This window comes from Kogia breviceps, chromosome 4, assembly GCF_026419965.1.
Source record: "Kogia breviceps isolate mKogBre1 chromosome 4, mKogBre1 haplotype 1, whole genome shotgun sequence".
Lineage (NCBI taxonomy): Eukaryota > Metazoa > Chordata > Mammalia > Artiodactyla > Physeteridae > Kogia > Kogia breviceps.
In genome coordinates this window covers 51078374-51097232 of record NC_081313.1, presented here as the reverse complement: position 1 = coordinate 51097232, position 18859 = coordinate 51078374, and the positions used below count along the sequence as shown (strand labels likewise).

The 18859-nt window shown below is 36.3% G+C and overlaps 1 protein-coding gene across 4 annotated transcripts in view; it reads right to left on the bottom strand.

The window, feature by feature from the left end:
• The window catches only part of CWC27 (CWC27 spliceosome associated cyclophilin), a 240724-nt gene that overhangs the window by 189955 nt on the left and 31910 nt on the right, over window positions 1–18859 (bottom strand). For all 4 annotated transcript variants that reach the window (XM_067031029.1, XM_059062304.2, XM_059062305.2 and 1 more), the window contains 3 exons: window positions 7912–7991; window positions 6902–6935; window positions 3259–3416 (listed from right to left, as the gene is read on the bottom strand). In XM_067031029.1, the coding sequence (XP_066887130.1) occupies window positions 3259–3416; window positions 6902–6935; window positions 7912–7991 (272 nt within the window). The remainder of the gene's footprint in view (window positions 1–3258; window positions 3417–6901; window positions 6936–7911; window positions 7992–18859) is intronic.

Here is an 18859-nt window from a genome sequence, read left to right as displayed (position 1 = left end):
TAAACTGAGTTCAACTGATATAAATGTCTTATCTCTGTTAGACTACAAAAAAGACATGAGGTGACACTACAATTTTTTAAATCTACCTTACTTTATTCTGTGCCTCAGAAGTAATCAAGAGAGTGAGCGTTTGGTGGGGATTGGGGTTCTTAACCCTTAGCTGCACATTAGAATTTCTGGAGAGATTTTACAAAGTATTATTGCCCTAAATTAATGTTACATTCTTGGAAGTTAGAAAAGTGGTTACTATCAGGGGAGGAGGGGAGAAATAACCAGAACAGGGCAAGAGGGAGACTAGTGGGTAATGGCAATTTTCTGTTTCTTGATCTGGGTGATGGGTATAGGGGTGTATTTGGCTTGTAAAAATTCAGCAACCTGTGTATTATATGTGCACTATGAAATATAGTTCATACAGATATAGTGTGTATGTATACTATATTTCAATTGAAAGTTAAAAAGTAAAAATGCATGTGCCCAGGCTTCACTGCAGACCAAATGATTCAGAATCTTTGGGATTGGGACCTGGGCATCAGTATTTTTTTTTTCAACATTTCTCCAGTGAATCTAATGTGGAGTCAGGAGTGAAAACCATTCTTCTAATGAATCACAAGCGTATTCATTCATCTATTCGCCCACTCATTACACAAACTTTAATCACCAATTACCACGTGCTTATTACACAAGATGCGGAGGACGTAGGACAGTCTCTGAAGGAGCTCATTATAGGCAACAGATAATAGGCAAAGCAATAAATCTCATGTGATACATACAAGCAAGTTACTTATAAGATCCGGAGGAAAAAGTGATTTGTCAAAGAAGGATTCACTCTTTTTTTTTTGTTCATTCATTTATATAAACATCTGAGTAGCTATGATGTTTGACCACAGGTAAATGGACACAATCTCTGCCTTTAAGAAAATTACAGTATAAGGGTACACAAGAAAGAAAAAAAATGTATAACCGGATGTCATAATATCACAGAAGTATGAGAAAGGTGCTATGGGAATACCCTGGGGAGTCAGAAGTTGCTGACCTTGGAGCTAAGATGATATGAACTTGAACAAGTCCAGTGGCACTGGTGGTAAAAATTAGTATTCTAGAGAAGTGCTTCTCAAACTTTAATGTGCAAATCGCCTGAGGATCCTATTAAAACACAGATTCTGATTCAGAAAGTGTGAGGTGGGGCCTGAGACTTGGCATTTCTAAAAAGATTCCAAGAGATACTAATGCTATTGGTCCACAGGTCACAATTTAAGTAGCAGGTTCTTGAGGAAGATGGTTTTCAAAAGAGAAAAGGCAAAAAATGCCAAATTCCACAGCAGAGACACCAGGAAAAACAAAAACTGAAAAGTAGCCATTACATTTGTCAAGTACATGGCCTCAGGGAGAGTAGTTTCAGGGGAGTGATGAGGGAAAAGCTAAATGATGTGTATTTAAAAATAAATGGGAACTAAGGTGGTGGGGACAGGAAATAATGAATTGGTGTTTTTGTTTTCACTATGGAATGCTGGAAGAGGCTTAAGTCTATCCACAAGCTGAAGGAAAGGAATGAGTGGAGAAAACTAAAGACAAAGTAAAGAGGATGGGATCGTTTTGAATGGGTAGAGGGATTCCTCCCTTTAAAGCAGAAGAGAAGGAGATAAGAATTGGTCTGAAGAGGTACAGCGAAAAGTGAAAAGAATAAGAGTTGAAGAAGTTACTCTTATTTCACACAACAGGAAGCCAGGTGACCTAATGAGAGAGAGTGAACCTGAGGTTGAAGGGAAGCACTGGAGGCACAGCTGAAGCTGGTCTTGTCCATGGCTGTGTGATTCTGCTCAGCAGCATTCAGTAGTCAAGGTATAGGCTTACAGAAAGTGGACTGCATAAGAAAGAGTGAGACTGATGCATTTAGAAAAGGAAGGAGGCAAGGGACAGAAATCCTCAAGAAATCAGAATAAGTACTATGAGAAAAAAGAAAGGAGAGAAGGTAAGAAGAGCTTTGGATTTTTTCCTCTTGAACCCCTAAGTATTTTTCAATAGAACAATTAGGGAAATAATCTACTCTATGTAAATTTGTTGAAAATTATATTGTTAAATATCATTCCCCAATTTAAATATTAAGTACTCAAGAAACCTGCTTGTAGGTTGATTATCCAAAGTGATAAGCAGCTTTAACAGATTCCAGATATTTCTTTACAAACAGAAGCAATACCACAAATTTTCAGTAAAATCATACTTTGAATGGCTCCTTGCCTAAAAGGCTGAGAGGCTAGTATAGTCCCTGATCCTAGGGACTTGAATCAGAAAATGACTGAAGGATAATGGAGTACTTCAAGCACATACAGATGAACAGTTTGTATATATCAAGAGCACTGATTTTTTTAATAGATAATGATTTCACACTGACATCCTATCTGGCTGGCAGGTATACCCATTATAATTCAACTTAGACTGAGCAGTGATTTTCTTTAAATATAATTATCCTTTTTTACCACATTACAATTTTCTAAGACTCTTAGAAGTTTTTCTGTTTTTTTTTAACATAAAATTAACATGAGACAAACGATAGTGATGCTGGTATAACTGACCAAAAGCACTAATGATTTCAGACATTTGCTGAAATTTCTTTTATGATATCACTGAGATTAGGAGGGATAGACAGTATAAATCAGACTTGAAAAGACATTTAAGAGGGTTTTCAGGCCCATACATTTCTTAACCAGTTTAGACAAATTTTACTCAAATCTGAGGATGTCTCTTTTTGTTCTATACAATTGCTTTACTGCTTTTGTTGATTTTAAACAAATACAACCTTCCACATCTAGCTAATATATTGTTTGTCCCAAATATAAAAACAATTTAGAGGCTTTTAAAGAAGAGATCAGGGAGAAATGAACTGGAATTTGACTCACATGACCATTGCTATAAATAAAATTGGTCTATTTTCTTTTAGGCCTCTGAATGGGCTAATTTAGCATGACTGGTATATATATCAAACATTATGAAAATAGTATTTTAGAAAGTAAGAAGTAAGTTGAATAAAGGGCTCAATCTTAATTTAAAATTAAGTATAAAATGACAAAACTCTGATACTTACCTAAATGGGAAGGAAATCCAAAAGAGGAGACATATGTACATGTATAGCTGATTCACTTTGGTGTATAGCAGAAACTAACACAACATTGTAAAGCAACTATACTCTAACAAAAATTAATTAAAAAACAAAAACGAAAGCAAAAACAAAACTGATACTTAGAAGCACAACGCTTGACTCACCTGCGGCTAACTGATTTCTTCTCCACTTCACTCTCTCCAGCTGTCTTAACATTTGCACTTGTGCCCTTTTTTAACTTTTTTGCAATTCTTTCTCTCATCAGGTCCTTCTCATCACCATCAACATATTCATCATGCTCTGCACTTCCATATTCTCCATCCTGTAAAAATCAAAATGGAGTATTTGCTGGGCATTCCATTTTCTTCTTTCACTTCCAGAGGTCCATCTCAAATTCTCCTTGTTGCATTCTAGGCCAGGTTTATTTTTTGTTTCGTTTTGTTTTGAACTAGTGAGGGCTTGAAGAATCTGCTACAGGCGGGAATACTCCCTGGGATCTGCTCTAGGCCGGCTATATAAGTACTGTATGCCGCCAGCCATGGCGGGTCCTCAAAGTGTAGCAACAATCGACGAGAAGGGGTAGGGAACTGAACGCACCAAGGTATGGGATCAGAAGGGCACAAGCAACTGATGGTTGTAAGGCAAGTTTAATCACAAAGCGTAGCCGTATATATACCCCTAAAGCAGGGAATTTGCTTAGTCACGCCTTATCGGCATCAGCTGGTTGATTGGCTTCTCGGCTTAGTCCGCCTTATCGGCATCAGCTGGTTGATTGGCTTCTCAGCTTCTCCCTCAAAGGCACCAATTTCCCCTCCAGGGTTGCTTTTCCTAGCTTTAGGGAACAACCAGGGACTCCCAGTAACTGAGCAGGTTCCTGGAGCGATTTGGCCAAAGGCCATCTCCTTTTTTACGTTCATACCATAAAGTCCAGGATGCATACCAAGGAGAGTACAATCGGGCCCTGAGGCTTATGAGGGTCTTAATGGCACCTTCCTCAGAGGGCAATGCTTGCCACAACTGTATAGCCTAGTAAGGGTTGTTGCTCGATCCACACCCAGGTCCTCTGCACAGCAGCCTATGCTCCCTCTGGGTCACCCAGGATATTGTCTATCTACATTCCTATTCCTTCCCAGTAGGAAATGTGGCTTTTGGAGGCAGTTGGCCAGCATACTGACCTCACCCAGGGATTAAAGCAAGTAAAAGAGGCGGAGGTAGAGAAACTGATATTTCTTCCTACAATCTAAGTCATAGCAATCACACCTCGACTCAAAACCCTCCAGTGGATTCCCAACTCACTCAAACCCTACACAATCTGGACCTCCCTGACATAATCTCCTACAACTCCAGGCCAGCAACACTAGTCAGCTTTGGAGTTGCTCTTCTCTCCAGCCTAAAACTCTCCTATTCCATGTATCTGCATCGCTGACTCTTTCATCTCCTTCAGGTCTCTGCTCAAATGCCACCCTTTCGGTGACACTTTTCTTCATCCCCCGAATAAAATGGCAGAGCCACCTACCCACCTCCAGTACTCTCTATTCCCCTCCCCTATTTTATTTTTCCTCAAAACATTTATCATTCATCTGACATACTATACATTTTAATTATTTATGTGATTATTGTCTCTCTCCCATAATCAGAGGAAGGAGTCCATTAGAACTAAAATTCTGGATTGTTTTGATTATTGCTAAATCTTCAACTTCCAGAATAGCTCCCAGCATCAAGAGAGCGAGCAATGGAGGGAAAAAGGAGAGAGGGAGGGAAGAGGGTAGAGAAGGAGAAGGAAGAAACTACCCAAATGGATCTTTTTCTCTTGTGATTCTCTAACCAGGTGAGTCATGGTGAGGCAGGATTCTTAACTTGAGGCTTGTGGACCTTAGAGCAGTGGTTCTCAAAGTCTAGTCCTCAGGCTATACAACATGGATTGGCTCTAAAAATGTAAAATCCTAGCCCTCATCTCAGTATTACTGAACCAAATCTCTAGGGATGGAAATTGTGAGTGTTTTCAATGAGTTGTTTAAGAAATTCTTTAGCCTTAAAACTTGATAACCACTGACCTAGGTCTTCCATGCTTGGTCCTCAGGAGATATAAAAAGAAAAATGCCCTGCAAATTCATAAAATTTTGTTTGTGGATGTAATATATTTCCTGGGAAGAAGGTCTGCAGTCTTAGTGATTGCAAAGGATCTTGGGACACAAAACAGATTAAAAACCATACAGTGTCCTTAGATGACCTCACTCCGTCAAGACCATAAGAACATAATTTTACATTAGGCCTTGAACCTACCTTCCAGATCCATATTAATGTTACACAGATGTCTCCAAGTTATCTGAATCTCAAAATGCACATTATTAAGCACATTATTTTTCATTGTTCTCCCCACCTATCTTTTGTATCCATCTAACAAGTTGCCCAAACCAGAAACCTTGTGGTTGTCCTAGACTCCTCCTCCCTCACCTCATAGTATGGAATCAGTCACCTCTTAGACCTCTTTCAAATCTGTCTCTCTCCCATCTCACACCTGTGGTCTTCTATCAAGCTCTCCTCCTGCCACAGCTTCCCAATAGGTCTCCTCGACTCCAACCTATTTCTTCTAATTTGTCCTCTCTAATATTGCCAACAGTGATCTTCCTAAAATGCAAAGTTGACCATAGTACTCTTCCTTTTAACTGATACCCTTCAGCTGTTTCTCATTACTTTGAGGATGAAATTCAAACTTCTCCCCATAGCCCAGGAAGCTCTGTAATATTTGGCTTCTTCCTCCCACTCCAACCTCACCCACTCTCCCTCCTGTCATGATGCTCTGGTCACACTGGTTTGCTTTCAGCTCCTGGAACACATCAAACTCTCCTACTTCAGAGCCTTTTGTACATGTAGTTCCCTCTATCTTTAATACTCTTCTTCCCTGCTCCTCACAAGGCAGGTTCCTTCTCAAACTTTAATCTTAGCTTGTACTTCCTAAATAAGGTATACTTTCTCCTTGTTACCATGGGTTAGTATATGCTGTTCTCTGAGGAATCCCACCCTTCACCAGTTTCTTTTTTGATCTAGTTGACTCCTAATTCTCCTATAAGACACAACACAGCATCATCTCTTCCCGGAAGGTTTTCTTGACCAGGTTAGATAGTCATCATTTCTCTATTATATATAGTCAGAGAGAATCCTCTCTCTTGACTATGGTAATAGATGAAGCTGTGTTCTTGCATGGACAGTTATGTATTTCCTTCCTTACAACACCCAGATCAATGGGTTTTTATATAAAGTGGCAAACAAATGACCTGAAAAACTTGATCTCTTATACATAAAGGAAACTCTGCCTTCTGTTTTATCAGCTTTAATAGCCAGTACAAGTAATGAAGAAAGGTCACTACAGTCTTGAGAGAGAGAATCTTCCAAAATGTGTGTATGAAGAAGGAAACTACCATAAATGACTGGTATCCAAGTATTTCCCATACATCATGTAGGATATCATGCATCAACATTTAAACTTTTATCATAACAAAATAAAATCAGTGACATCTAAATTTTGAGTATTCATGTTATGTTACGTGACAGGGAGAAAAAACAGGCTAGAAATTCCTATGTAAGATTCTGATTTTGTAAGGAAACATACACATACTATGAAGGAAAATTCCAGTATCAAAATAAATAATTTATTTTTTAAATCTTTCAATTTTTTTCAAAAGTTTACATATATAATTATAAAAGGTAATACATATTACCTTTTAGGAAAAATAATATAATCATTTGTAAAGATTTTGAATTTTCTATAAATTGTTCAACTATATTTACACTAAAATTAATACTCACATCATCTGAATCTCCTGCTGCATCCCCTTTTTCACTACAAAAAAATAAGGAAAACAAATTTTAGCTTCAAAATGAAACTAACAAAATTATTCAATTATCCAAAAATTTAGAATATTTTGCTGGGATTAATAGTTCAAAAGCACTTCAACACAGGAATTTCAGAATGGCATTGTAGAGCAAATAGAAACATTCTAAAGGGAAGTTGTTTTTATACATAGAATAAAAGGTATGCTCCATTAGCACAAATACAAATTCACTACAATTTTTTTTAAAAAGCAAACAACCAATAGTGTTATTTTCATAAACAAAAGGCTGCAGACAACAATTTCTTCTATTGGCTTGATGTATTCAGGCTGAAGAAGCCAAATCCTTCAAATAAAAGGATATTAAGAAAAGATTGTTTTAATATAGAATTTTTAAAAATGAGCTACAATAGTGAGTACAATAGTATTTTATCCCCTTTTGAGACACTGGCCCAGTGAATCATGTGCAATTATATCTAACAGAAAGACATCTTCCCTTATCAAAGAGAAGCAACAAAAATTTTCTGATAAGTCCTGAAATATGTAAGGAATAATACTCAGTGAATTGGCCCAAAATGTGGTGACTTCTTCATAAAACCCTTCAAATCTGATTTGCTTACTCATGATTCTGAGACAAAAATTAAGCAAGGAAAAAGTTAGCAAAGAAATTTTCAGTTAAACATTAAATTGTTAAAGCAGACAGTTTCCTAGTATTCAAACTATCCCAAGATTTAAAAGTTTAACAGCTAATTTTAAATTTAATTAGTTTAGCAGAGGTTGATAGATAGCAAGGAGAGTGAATGTGACTAGAGTGATTCTCTCCATTATGCTAGTAGCTCTACTACCCCCATTTTCAAAATGCTTTAGTGTTTTGGTTGGGTTGACAAGATTTGACTTACGAGAACTGACTGTTTACTTACAAAGGAAGCAAGAAAATGATCTGAGCCAGAAAATAAGAACTTAGGATCACACTAGCACCATGCTAACCTTTCAACAGCTGGAACAGAGCTGAGATGTGGATCATCCTTAAGCAAGTCATGACTACTTTTGCTTTTTCCCTTCATGCTCTAGAAAGGAATGTATGATATAATCATGAGTGAAGAAAAAATAGTCTTCCAAAAGGACAAGTTAACACATTTATGTAAAAATATAGTACTGATATAATGTGGTTAGCAAAAGATATATGTTCCTGAAAATTTGAGTATAAACAAAAGCTTTATAAATAGCAATCTTATTCTTCCATTGACTAAAAATATTTTAGAAACATCTTTCAAAAAGTGATATATACTTAAAAATAAGTTTATTGATTACTATTTCCAAACACTAAACCCTCATTGTGATTTACCACTAATTCATTTTTGACCGATATATTAAAACTTAGAAGATAGATCACAAAAGTAATTTGAAATAAACACACACTATTATTCTTCAAATATACTGTCTATACTGCACAGAATCACTTTAAAAATGTGCCCAAGCAACCAGATGAGAGCACCTACAAGGTGCTATTTAACATATGTAAAAGAGCCTTTCACATATGACAATATTCATCAATGACCTACTATTTATTAAATACTTTAATTTCAAAGTTCATGTTCTCAATAAATTTATATTTTAGTAGGGAAACAAGACATAGTAAGATATAAGAAGTAGAACTATTAAAAAAACTATTACTACTATTATTCTAATTTATTAAATATATACTTTGTGTCAGGCACTGTGCTACAGTACAATATTCCCACCTTTTAATTCCTCCTGTCCCCAAATGAAAGTAAATAAGGTGGGTGTTATTAGCCCCATTTTACAGATGGAAAATAAAGACTTAGAGAGAGTAGTGATTTACTAAAGGTCACAAAGCTAGTGGTATAGGATCTAGGATTTAAATCCTGGTCTGTCTCACAATGATATAATAAATCCATTTTTCTTTTCCTAGAGGCCCCTATGGACCCAGAACAACTGGCCTGGTTTCAGAGCTGCAGACTATCCAACAGACTTCTCCACCACAAGGTATGAAAACTTCAAATTTATACCTTGTATCTCAAAGTGGAAAGCTGCTCACCATCCCCACCCCTCAACTAAGCATGTAAGAGTGAAGAGTATGAGGTTAGAATTGACAGGAAGAAAGGAAAATTTCTTTCTGTTTTGAAGGAACATTTTATTTTGAAAAATTCATCACAAAATGTGTTAACTAAAATTTTTTAATGTCAGATACAGAGAGGTAAAAATACCTCTTTCCCTTTAGCCCCATTCTTGACTGTAACAGCTCTGGGAACAGACTTCTAAATTTGTCAGGCTTTACTTTGAGGCAGATGTATACTTTCTGAAATTTATTTCCATGATGAAAATAATGGATTTTTAAATTTCTGTATTAACATGGAGTACTCCACATTTTCAAGACCTAATCAGTTTAAACATGCTTATAGTCTAGTTTCAAAAGGCAAAACAAAAACTTTTCTCAAACAGTTAATCTAAAGATACTATTATCTGTAATTTTTAAAAGTCGTAGAATCTGAATTATGCAATTAAAATATATTTCTAATTCCATAACCTTACACAAACCAAGGAGTAATAAAAAGACAAAACATCAAAGAATTACTTGATGTTTGTCTAACAATGAAAACTTCGAAAACCAGAAGATGGTATAGTAGAAAGAACACAGGAAAAGAAGATAAGAGTTGGACCAAATGAGCTTCAAAATCTAGTATTCAGTAATTCTATGGGTTTTAGCCCAAGACGTGTACCATTTGAGGAAAGAGAATGACCTCATCTGACCTCAGAAATTCTGCTTACAAAATGGAAATAATAATAGCAGCTTTGCTTACTTCATACAAGAGAACTAAACGAGATATGTACAAAAGTGTACAAGTGAATATAAAATGACCTCAACTAGAATAAAACTTGAATATCTTTTTTCCATGCTTTCCTTACTAAAATTTCTTCCTCCTGTGTCTTCAGTCATCAATGTTTATTTTCATCTATTCTAAGAAATAGTCCCTTATTAATTCTCCCCATGTGCCTCCCTCATGGGAGTCACAGTCAAAGACATTACAGCCAGTTGGCCTCAGACCCTCTTGTCCAGCCTCTTAGTAACATATCAGAAAATGAGAGTTGCACTAATAAATAACAGGAGTAAGATTAGAATTCAGGTCTCCAGGCTCTTGGTCCATTAACAAGCTCTACTATTTCATTTACTTGTAAATGTTAGTTTACAATTGTTAGTTTAATTAACATTAAAAAAGTGGTTCTTGTTTATCTCCCAAAACTTAAACCAGCTTAAAGGGAAAAAAAGAAACTTGTCTTACATTAACTTTAAATAAGACTTTACAATAGAAGGAATAACTAATCTGAATAATCATTACCATTTCAAATTTTAATTAATGTTTTAAATTAACATAGAAATATATGATCAAAAGCCATTTTTTAGATGTCCCTTCCTACTACAGTAGACTTTGAATCCTGCACGCAGAGAAAACAAATTGTAGAAGAGCTGTAGAAATTTGGAGATAGTCTCAAAGAGGATAAAAATGAATCCAGATATTTCTCTTTCATGCCTACTCTTTCTGAATGACCTATTTTAAGGTTGTTATTTATACCACCAGGTAACAATAATTTTAGAGGAAGAACAAACACCTAATATATTTTAAAACAATTTTTGAAAAAATTACATAAAAGCAGCTGGCTCATTAAAGAGTTTAGGCATGAACAAAATTCTAAATATATTTAGTGAACACAATGTAAGAAGCACCACAGTAAATTCAAAACTATCTGTAAGCAAATCTGAAAATGAACATCAAAGGGGATGTGGGAAAATTATATTATCTGCCACTTCATACCCAAGAACACAGAGGCAGTGAAACAGTGGGAACTAAACAGAGTACAAGTGGAAATAAAGAAAGCAAGAGGCATAGTGGTACAGAGGATCAACACTGGTCAAGAAGTGGGAAGGTCTGAGTCTCAACCTCTAACTACCTCTGTGTGATGGTTAATTTTATGCTATGGTACCCAAGTTGTTTGGTCAAACACCAGCCTAGATGTTGCTATGAAACAGGCTTTTTTTTAGGTGTGATTAGCACTTAGATCAGTAGACTTTGAGTAAAGCAGATTATCCACCAAAATCTAGGCGGGCCTTGTCTAATCAGTCAAAGGCCTTAAGAGCAAAGACTTTCCCAAGCAAGAAGCAATTTGGCTTCAACACTGTAACACAAAAATGATGCCTGACTTTCCAGCCTGAAAATTTTGGACTCAAGACTGTAACATTCACTCCACCCTGAGCCTCCAGCTTGCTGGCCTACTCTACAGATTTTAGACTTGCCAGCCCCCACAAACATATGAGCCAATTCCTAAAACTCAAGCAATCTATCAGTCTTAATCTCTAGTTCTCCCCCTCTCCTATATGTGTGTGTGTGTGTGTGTGTGTGTGTATACACATAGACACATATATATATGTGTGTGTGTGTATATATATATATATATATATACTGTTTCTCTCATGAACCCTATTACATTCTGTGACCTTTACCACAGAACCAGAAAACAGTAGTTTGGGGGAAAAGAAAGATCTTATAGGCCACATAATCTAGTCTCCATACAATGCAAGAATCTCCTTGACATTACTATCAACCAGTGTCTCCACACCTGAAAGGAGCTTAATAGTCACACTCACTCACACACACACACACACACTCACACACACACACACACACACACATGAAAATCACCCCTTTTAAAATGTGTTCTATTATTGGACAACTCCCTCTCTAACTGGAGAAAAAAAGAATCTGTGCAATTTTCAACCATCCAACTAATCCTAGTTGTACCTTCTAGAACTAAAAATGAACTACAAACAATTGCTGTTATCAGGAATATTCCATACAGTTTAGTTTAGATACAAATAAACTGCTAGGCAGAGTATCCACCCCTAAAGATGTCCACTTCCTGATCCTCAAAATCTGTATGTTATTTGACTTGGCGAAAGGGATTTTGTAGATAAATTAAGAATTTTGAGATGAGGAGATTATCTTGGATTATTGGGGTGGGTCCAAGGTAATCACAAGAGTCTTTATAAGAAAGAGAGAGGCAGGAGAGTCAGGTACAGAATGATGAAAGATAAGAAAGACTTGACCTGCTATTGCTGGCTTTGAAGATGAAGGAGTAGTAAACCAAGGAATATAGGCAGTCTCTAGAAACTGGAAAAATAAGAGAATGGATTCTCCTTAGAGCTCCCAGAAGGAAGGCAGCCCTGCCAACACCTTGATATCTAGCCCAGTGAAACCTGTTTTGGACTTCTGGCCTCTAGAACTGTAAGATACTAAATTTGTTTTGCTTCAAGTCACTAAATTTATGGTAATTTGCTACAGCAGAAATATGAAACAATTACAAATATATTAACATTTAAAAAAATTAAATATAAGCAACTAGAAAGATAATCAAATCAAAGTTTAATACAATGTAATGGGGCAAAAACATTTTATAAAATAGACTGGGGAATTCCCTGGCGGTCCAGTGGTTAGGACTCTGCGCTTTCACTGTTGAGGGTGCGGGTTCAATCCCTGGTCAGGGAACTAAGATCCCAGAAGCCATGCACTGCAGCCAAAAAATAAAAAAAAATTTTTTAAAGAAGGGACTATTTAACACTTCTAACAACCTCTGTATAAATGGCCTAGCAGCACTCTCCAAGTCATGCCCAACCCACCTCCCAAATTTGGGGGAAACTTAAATTTTACAGGATAAATGAGAATAAGACAAAAACCTTCTTTATTCTCAAAAGTGATGCATTTGTCTACTGATATACCTTTTTCTGGGTAAGAAAATAGCTTTTTTATAACTTTGAAGTTAAAATGCTAACATACACTGTAGTAAGAGAAATACTGTGTATCAATGTGAATGTGGCACAAATTAACCACTATTTTCAAATTTAGCTATTGATATAGTTTTATACTGGACCTACCATTTAACTTGCCTCAAGAAAACTACTTGTTTGATTGTAGCTTTTACTTGAAAAACATTTTCTGACATTTGTATTTAAGTCATACACAAAGATTCAGGGGTGAACTTTAAACCAATATAGACATTTGAATGAAACTGTTATTTAAGACAGCAATATGAAGGGGAGGATCTTCCAGATAAAAACCTTTCAAATATTTGAAGCCTAGGATCACATTTTCACTTAGTTTTTACTTCACCAAAGTATATCCAGTCCTTAAGGATTCCCTGAGTAAGATGTTTTTTGGCATTATCCCCATCCTCCTCATGATACTCTGTTCCTCTGGATACATCTAGTTTGTCAGTATCCTTCTTAAATGTGTTCAGAACTGAACAAAATGCTGCAAATGTGATCCCCCAAAATGCAAAGAATGTTAATTTCCTTATTCCAGAGACTTCATTCTTAGTAATTCAACTAGGGCTTACAGGCTATTAAGTCTTACACCTATACAGCTGATTTCATTAAACTAAAGTACAGAATATACACGTACTCTTATTACATTTTAACTTATTAGTTCAAATAATCAGGCACAGGTTGACAACAAAGCACTCTTTGGGCAGAAGTATTCAATTAGCTATAAATCCATCTGACTGTACTATCTCCCAGATCACATTTCCTCATGTTGTCCACAAGAATATCATGAGAAACTCTGATAATGTGCTTTCCTGAACTCAAGATATGTTATTATGGCATCCTCCTATCATGCAATCCTATCAAAAAGGAAATGAAGTCAGTCTGGCCAGTCACTTAACCAGGGTCTCAGTTTCCTCATCTATAAAGAAAGGAAGTTGAACTAGATCCCTTTGAGCTATAAAATTCTATTATTCTAAAAGAGATTTTATCGGGTAGTAGAAAGATACTGAAATAAATAACGAAAGAAAGCTATCCCATGGGAGAGAGGCACCTTGCATGAATAATGAGTGGGGTGAAGCAGTGTCTGTAATCCCACGCTGATAATCCATAAACCAGAGGGGACTCTATCTTATTTCTCCTTCCACATAAAGTAAAGCCTCAATTCAGACTTTACCAATTATTAACTTGTGATGTTAGGTTCTGGAATAAAGATTAACACTGTGGAGTCACTGAAAAAAGAAACTTGATAAGCAAATGAATAATGAAACAATTATTTTCAAGCCCTCTAGAAATATCTAATTTCATGCAACCACTGAAACTGCAAATTGTTCTCAGTCATTGTAAAAGGCACTGACTTGACTTTGGCTCTAGTTATTTACACTTAAAAACAGTAAGGCTAAATTTTAAAAAATATATTATTCGGTCACACTTTTCTAATACTCAGGCTAGCCTTCCCTTTTCTGGCCAAAGTTTCATTTTACCCAAAAGATAAAATGTATTTGAAGGATGCCCATAGTCTGAAGAACAGTACAAAAGCAAAATAAACAAAATGCACTCCCATTTCTGTTCTCTCTAGAATCTATCTCATGCCCTCTAGAGAAATGTCCTTTTCTTTAAGCCAGTAAATTTCAACAATTTTTGCTTATTGTTGCTCTCTTTTCTCAAGCTAAACTTACCCATGACTCCATTATATGAACACACAAAACAGCTAGATTCGGTAGGCCAAAGATTCTGCATGGTGTTTCAAGACCCACTCACATGTGGAGAGTGGACTGTTGGCAGGTCACGATGTACAGATATACACCCATGCTCTCCAAGGCTGCTCAAGCTACTATTCAGGACCCTGCGGGAGCGCTCAGGAAGGGCAGTGCACCCACAGTGCTGTGCTTATGACTTCCTCCCTCAGGATGCTGAACTGGTGAAGTTTCTCACTAGCCCTCTAGACTACTTGAGTATGAGGGCAGCAGCTTCTGCGTGATAATCATGATCATATTAGTGACTGATATTCTTTAGCTCTCTGAGAATACAATACAATTTATAACATACAGCATATAGTTTAAGACATTTGACTTTTGAAACCATTTTTCGATTGTATGACATCAAAATAAGGACTATCTGTATCCTTATTTCACAACTTTAAATGGTACATATTATTGCCACGTTACAAAGGAAAATGGAGACTCAGAGAGACTAAGTTATTCAAGGTCGCAGACTATAGAAAGTGAAGTGCCAATATGAGTTTGTATGATCCCAAATCCATGCTATTTCTACTGCAACACACTGCCACTCAAAGATGACACAAAGATTACCATGAAGGAGCTCACAGCCTAGGACCCTACAAAATTAATAAGGCAGAAAGAAAAGGGTATAATGTTTGAATACTATACCACAAGAATACAGTCATACATTTCTTGTGTAATAAAGCAAAAAGAATGTTTTTAAAAGCAAAATATAAGTATCACAAGAAAGGTAGATGTTAGATCAGAAAAAGAAAAGATTAAGAAAAACTAGAAAAGACATTTAGAAAAGATAGTATTCTAGGTGTTGAAAATAAATATGACTGACATTCAGAAATGGGATAGAACACTTCAGACAGGGGAAAGAACATGAACGAAGACACACAAAAAGGAAAATACAAGGCATGTATGTAGAACAGCAAATATTTCAGATCTGTTAACACAGTGTTTCCTACATTTCCCAGATAAGATTTCCAGTGAATTCATTAAAAGTACAGATTCTCAGGTTTCTCCTTCAGAGATTTTGATTCAGTAGGTCTGAGATGGGGTCTAGGAATTTAATTTTTTTTTTTAAGTACTACAAGTGGTTTTTTTATTACTAAGGAAGTTTAAGAAGCATTAGACTAAAGGACAGAGTTGGCAAAGGGGAGTCATGAAAGAAGAAGCTTGAAATAATAGGCCAAGGAATTTGGCCTTATTTCTATAGTCAACAGAAAGCAACTATAACATCTTAATCAGGCTTCAGGAAGACTATTCTGATAGTAATGAGTGGAAGGGAAAAAAGAGAAGGGAGATAGGCGACCAGTCTGTAGACTAGGGCTGCAGCCCAGGCTAGAGATGATAAAGCCTGGAACAAGGGTAATAGTAAAATAAGTTAAAAAGAAAAAACAGATTTGAGATACGCCATGGATGAAAAATTGGCAGAACAGTTCAACTAACTGGTTGTGCAAGGAAAAAAATAAGAAAAACGTCAACTAAATCTAAAATTCTTCTTTAGGGGCACTGATACCAGGGAATTAGAAAGAGAAGTCACAGAACAGGGAGAAGTTTGGGAAGAAAAGATAATGAATTAAGCCTTGGCTAGGGCTTGGGTAACAAGTGAGATATTTAAATATAGAGATGTCTAGTAGGCAGCTGGAAAAAAGAAAAGTAAGTCAGCCTAGAGATATAGATTTGAGAGTCTGAAACAAACATTTGATAATTTTATCACAGAGCACCCTCAATTATAAAGTCAGACAAGAGAAATGTGATGACACCACACTAGAGTTATCCTACTTATTTGATAATGAACTGTGGGTTGCAATTTTCTTGGCAAAGAGGAAAGAATTTACTTGGTCTTTCTACTGTTTAAAGTGTTTTACAGGTTTAAGAGCAAACATAAAAAGCAAGCTAGAACTATCTACGGTGGTATCTTTCACATTTCAACCTTGTAGCAAACACAAATTAATTTTGGAGTATCTAGTTCACTATAATTCAGTAGAAGTTAAACATTATATATTTTTCCTTTTTTAACTTTGTGCAAAAAGTAAGCAGCAGGAGGAAGATATGCTTTAAACATTTAAGACATGCTGTTGCTACCAGTAGAAAAAATTCAAACTAATTTCCTAGTAGAGTCAATCTCAAAGTAATTGTGCACAAAAGTTATTTTAGGCCAGAAATTTAATTCAACAAAAGATTGACAGAAAAATTCCTTTTGCCTACACTTCTTCTACAAGGCTGCTAAACTTAGTACTATCCAAGACCCTATGGAAGTCAGGGAAGGGCAGTGGGCCAACTGCACTGAGCTGCCCCCCACCCCAGAATGCTGTGCTACCAGTGAAATTTCTTGCCAGCCCTTTAGAAGGAGGCAGCTTTTGCAGCATTCAAAATCACATTAGACACTTTAATAGCTATAGAAACCTAAGGTCAAAATTCTGATTCCACGACCTCCTAATTACACAGTCTTAGGCAAGCAACTTAACATCTCAGTATTGATTTTGTCATTTACAAAACAGGAATAACAACATCCATGTCACATGGTTGTTATAGAGATTACATAAAATAAATACTTAGCACAGATAAGAAAAAAAATCATTACAATGCAGTATAACAAGTGTTTGATGGCTCAGCCTGGTGAAAGTTGTCTTGGGGAGGGAGGTAGAGGTAGTGAGGAGTTAATAATGGAGGTAAATTTTAAAATGAAAAACAGAAATTAGCCAAATAAAGGTGAGCACACACTGCAAGCAAAAGAAAAAAAGGGGTGGGGGGACACTGGGGAAGGCATGGATATGCAAGGAAACTTGACATTTTCACAAAACATCAGCAAAAGGGAGTCCTGGCTATTCCCAGATCTAACATTCATGATTTTTTCCATTTACAAATATACCTGCAGGATCATGACATACAGTGAATCTTTCATTTTGATTAGGAACAAATCTGAATCATGAATAATATAAGACTAGTATACTGACGATGACTTCTGAGACACCAGGGTGACAGAGTGATTGGTGATGTTGATAAGGAAAGGAGGTTTTCATATAAAGATGAATTTAATTTTGATATCTAAAATAGCGATGTTTCCTAAAGGCAACTCGGAATGAGGAATAAGAGCCCAGAAGAAATATTTGGCCTTGTCCCCTAGAGTTCAGAATGTTAGTATACATGTGGTAACTGAATCCATGGTATCAAACAGATCAATCAAAGATACTGAAGACAGCAAAAAAAAAAAAAGACTAAATATTTCTTATACAGGTCCATTTTCATTCAGTTTTAATGCGAGGGGTATAAATAGAGTGCTTACTATATGCCCAATATTAGCCTACCAAAACCAGGCTCAATGATGAGGGAAGCACATGAATAAAGAAGTAAAGACAAGGATAAAAATAATGTGCTTTTAAGTCGATGCTATTATAAGTGTCAGTAAGAAATAGGTGACTACATCAAGCAAGTAAGGTAGTACTAGGTTACAGAGTTTGAATTACATACTACAGTAAAGACTTTGAATCTTATCCTTTAGGTCTCAGTGTTCACTAATTTTTAAGAAAGAAAGACATATGAAAATTTGGGGGAGTAAAAACCCTTGAAGATGATTTTCTTGGGGCATATTTGTCAGAATCACTGCTTTAAACAATGGTGGGGCACTGTAGGTGTTTCAGCAATAAGTACTGTGATGAAAGTGATATTGAGGAAAACCATACTTAAAGGCCTATGGCAAGCATTGGTGGGATAAAGGACAGGAGGCAATGTATAATCTTGAGACATGGATTTTCTAGTGAGACAGATGTAGATTCAACTCCCAGATCTAGCTACTTATTAGTTATGTGACTTTGAGCAAATTACAACCTATTAATACCTTAACTTATTCATAGGTAAAATGGGAATGATAATTCCTATCTTAAAGAGCTGTGATGAGAATTAATGAAATGATTAAATACATATAAATGATACTAAAATGAATATAAGAGCTTTGGTCTGTCACTGTTTTTTACAGTAATTATAATTACTAAATCATCTAGCAATCCAATTAAACCAAGCATAATTAAAATCTGAATCACAAAATTAAGTCATTCTTTAACTCTAGTTGTAACTAATTTTTTTAAATGCCAGATTAAAAAAAAAACTGGGCTTCCCTGGTGGTGCAGTGGTTGAGAATCTGCCTGCCAATGCAGGGGACACGGGTTCAAGCCCTGGTCTGAGAAGATCCCACATGCCGCGGAGCAACTGGGCCCATGAGCCACAACTACTGAGCCTGCGCATCCGGAGCCCGTGCTCCGCGATGAGAGGCCACGATAGTGAGAGGCCGGCGCATTGCGATGAAGAGTGGCTCCGACTTGCCGCAACTAGAGAAAGCCCTCGCACAGAAACGAAGACCCAACACAGCCAA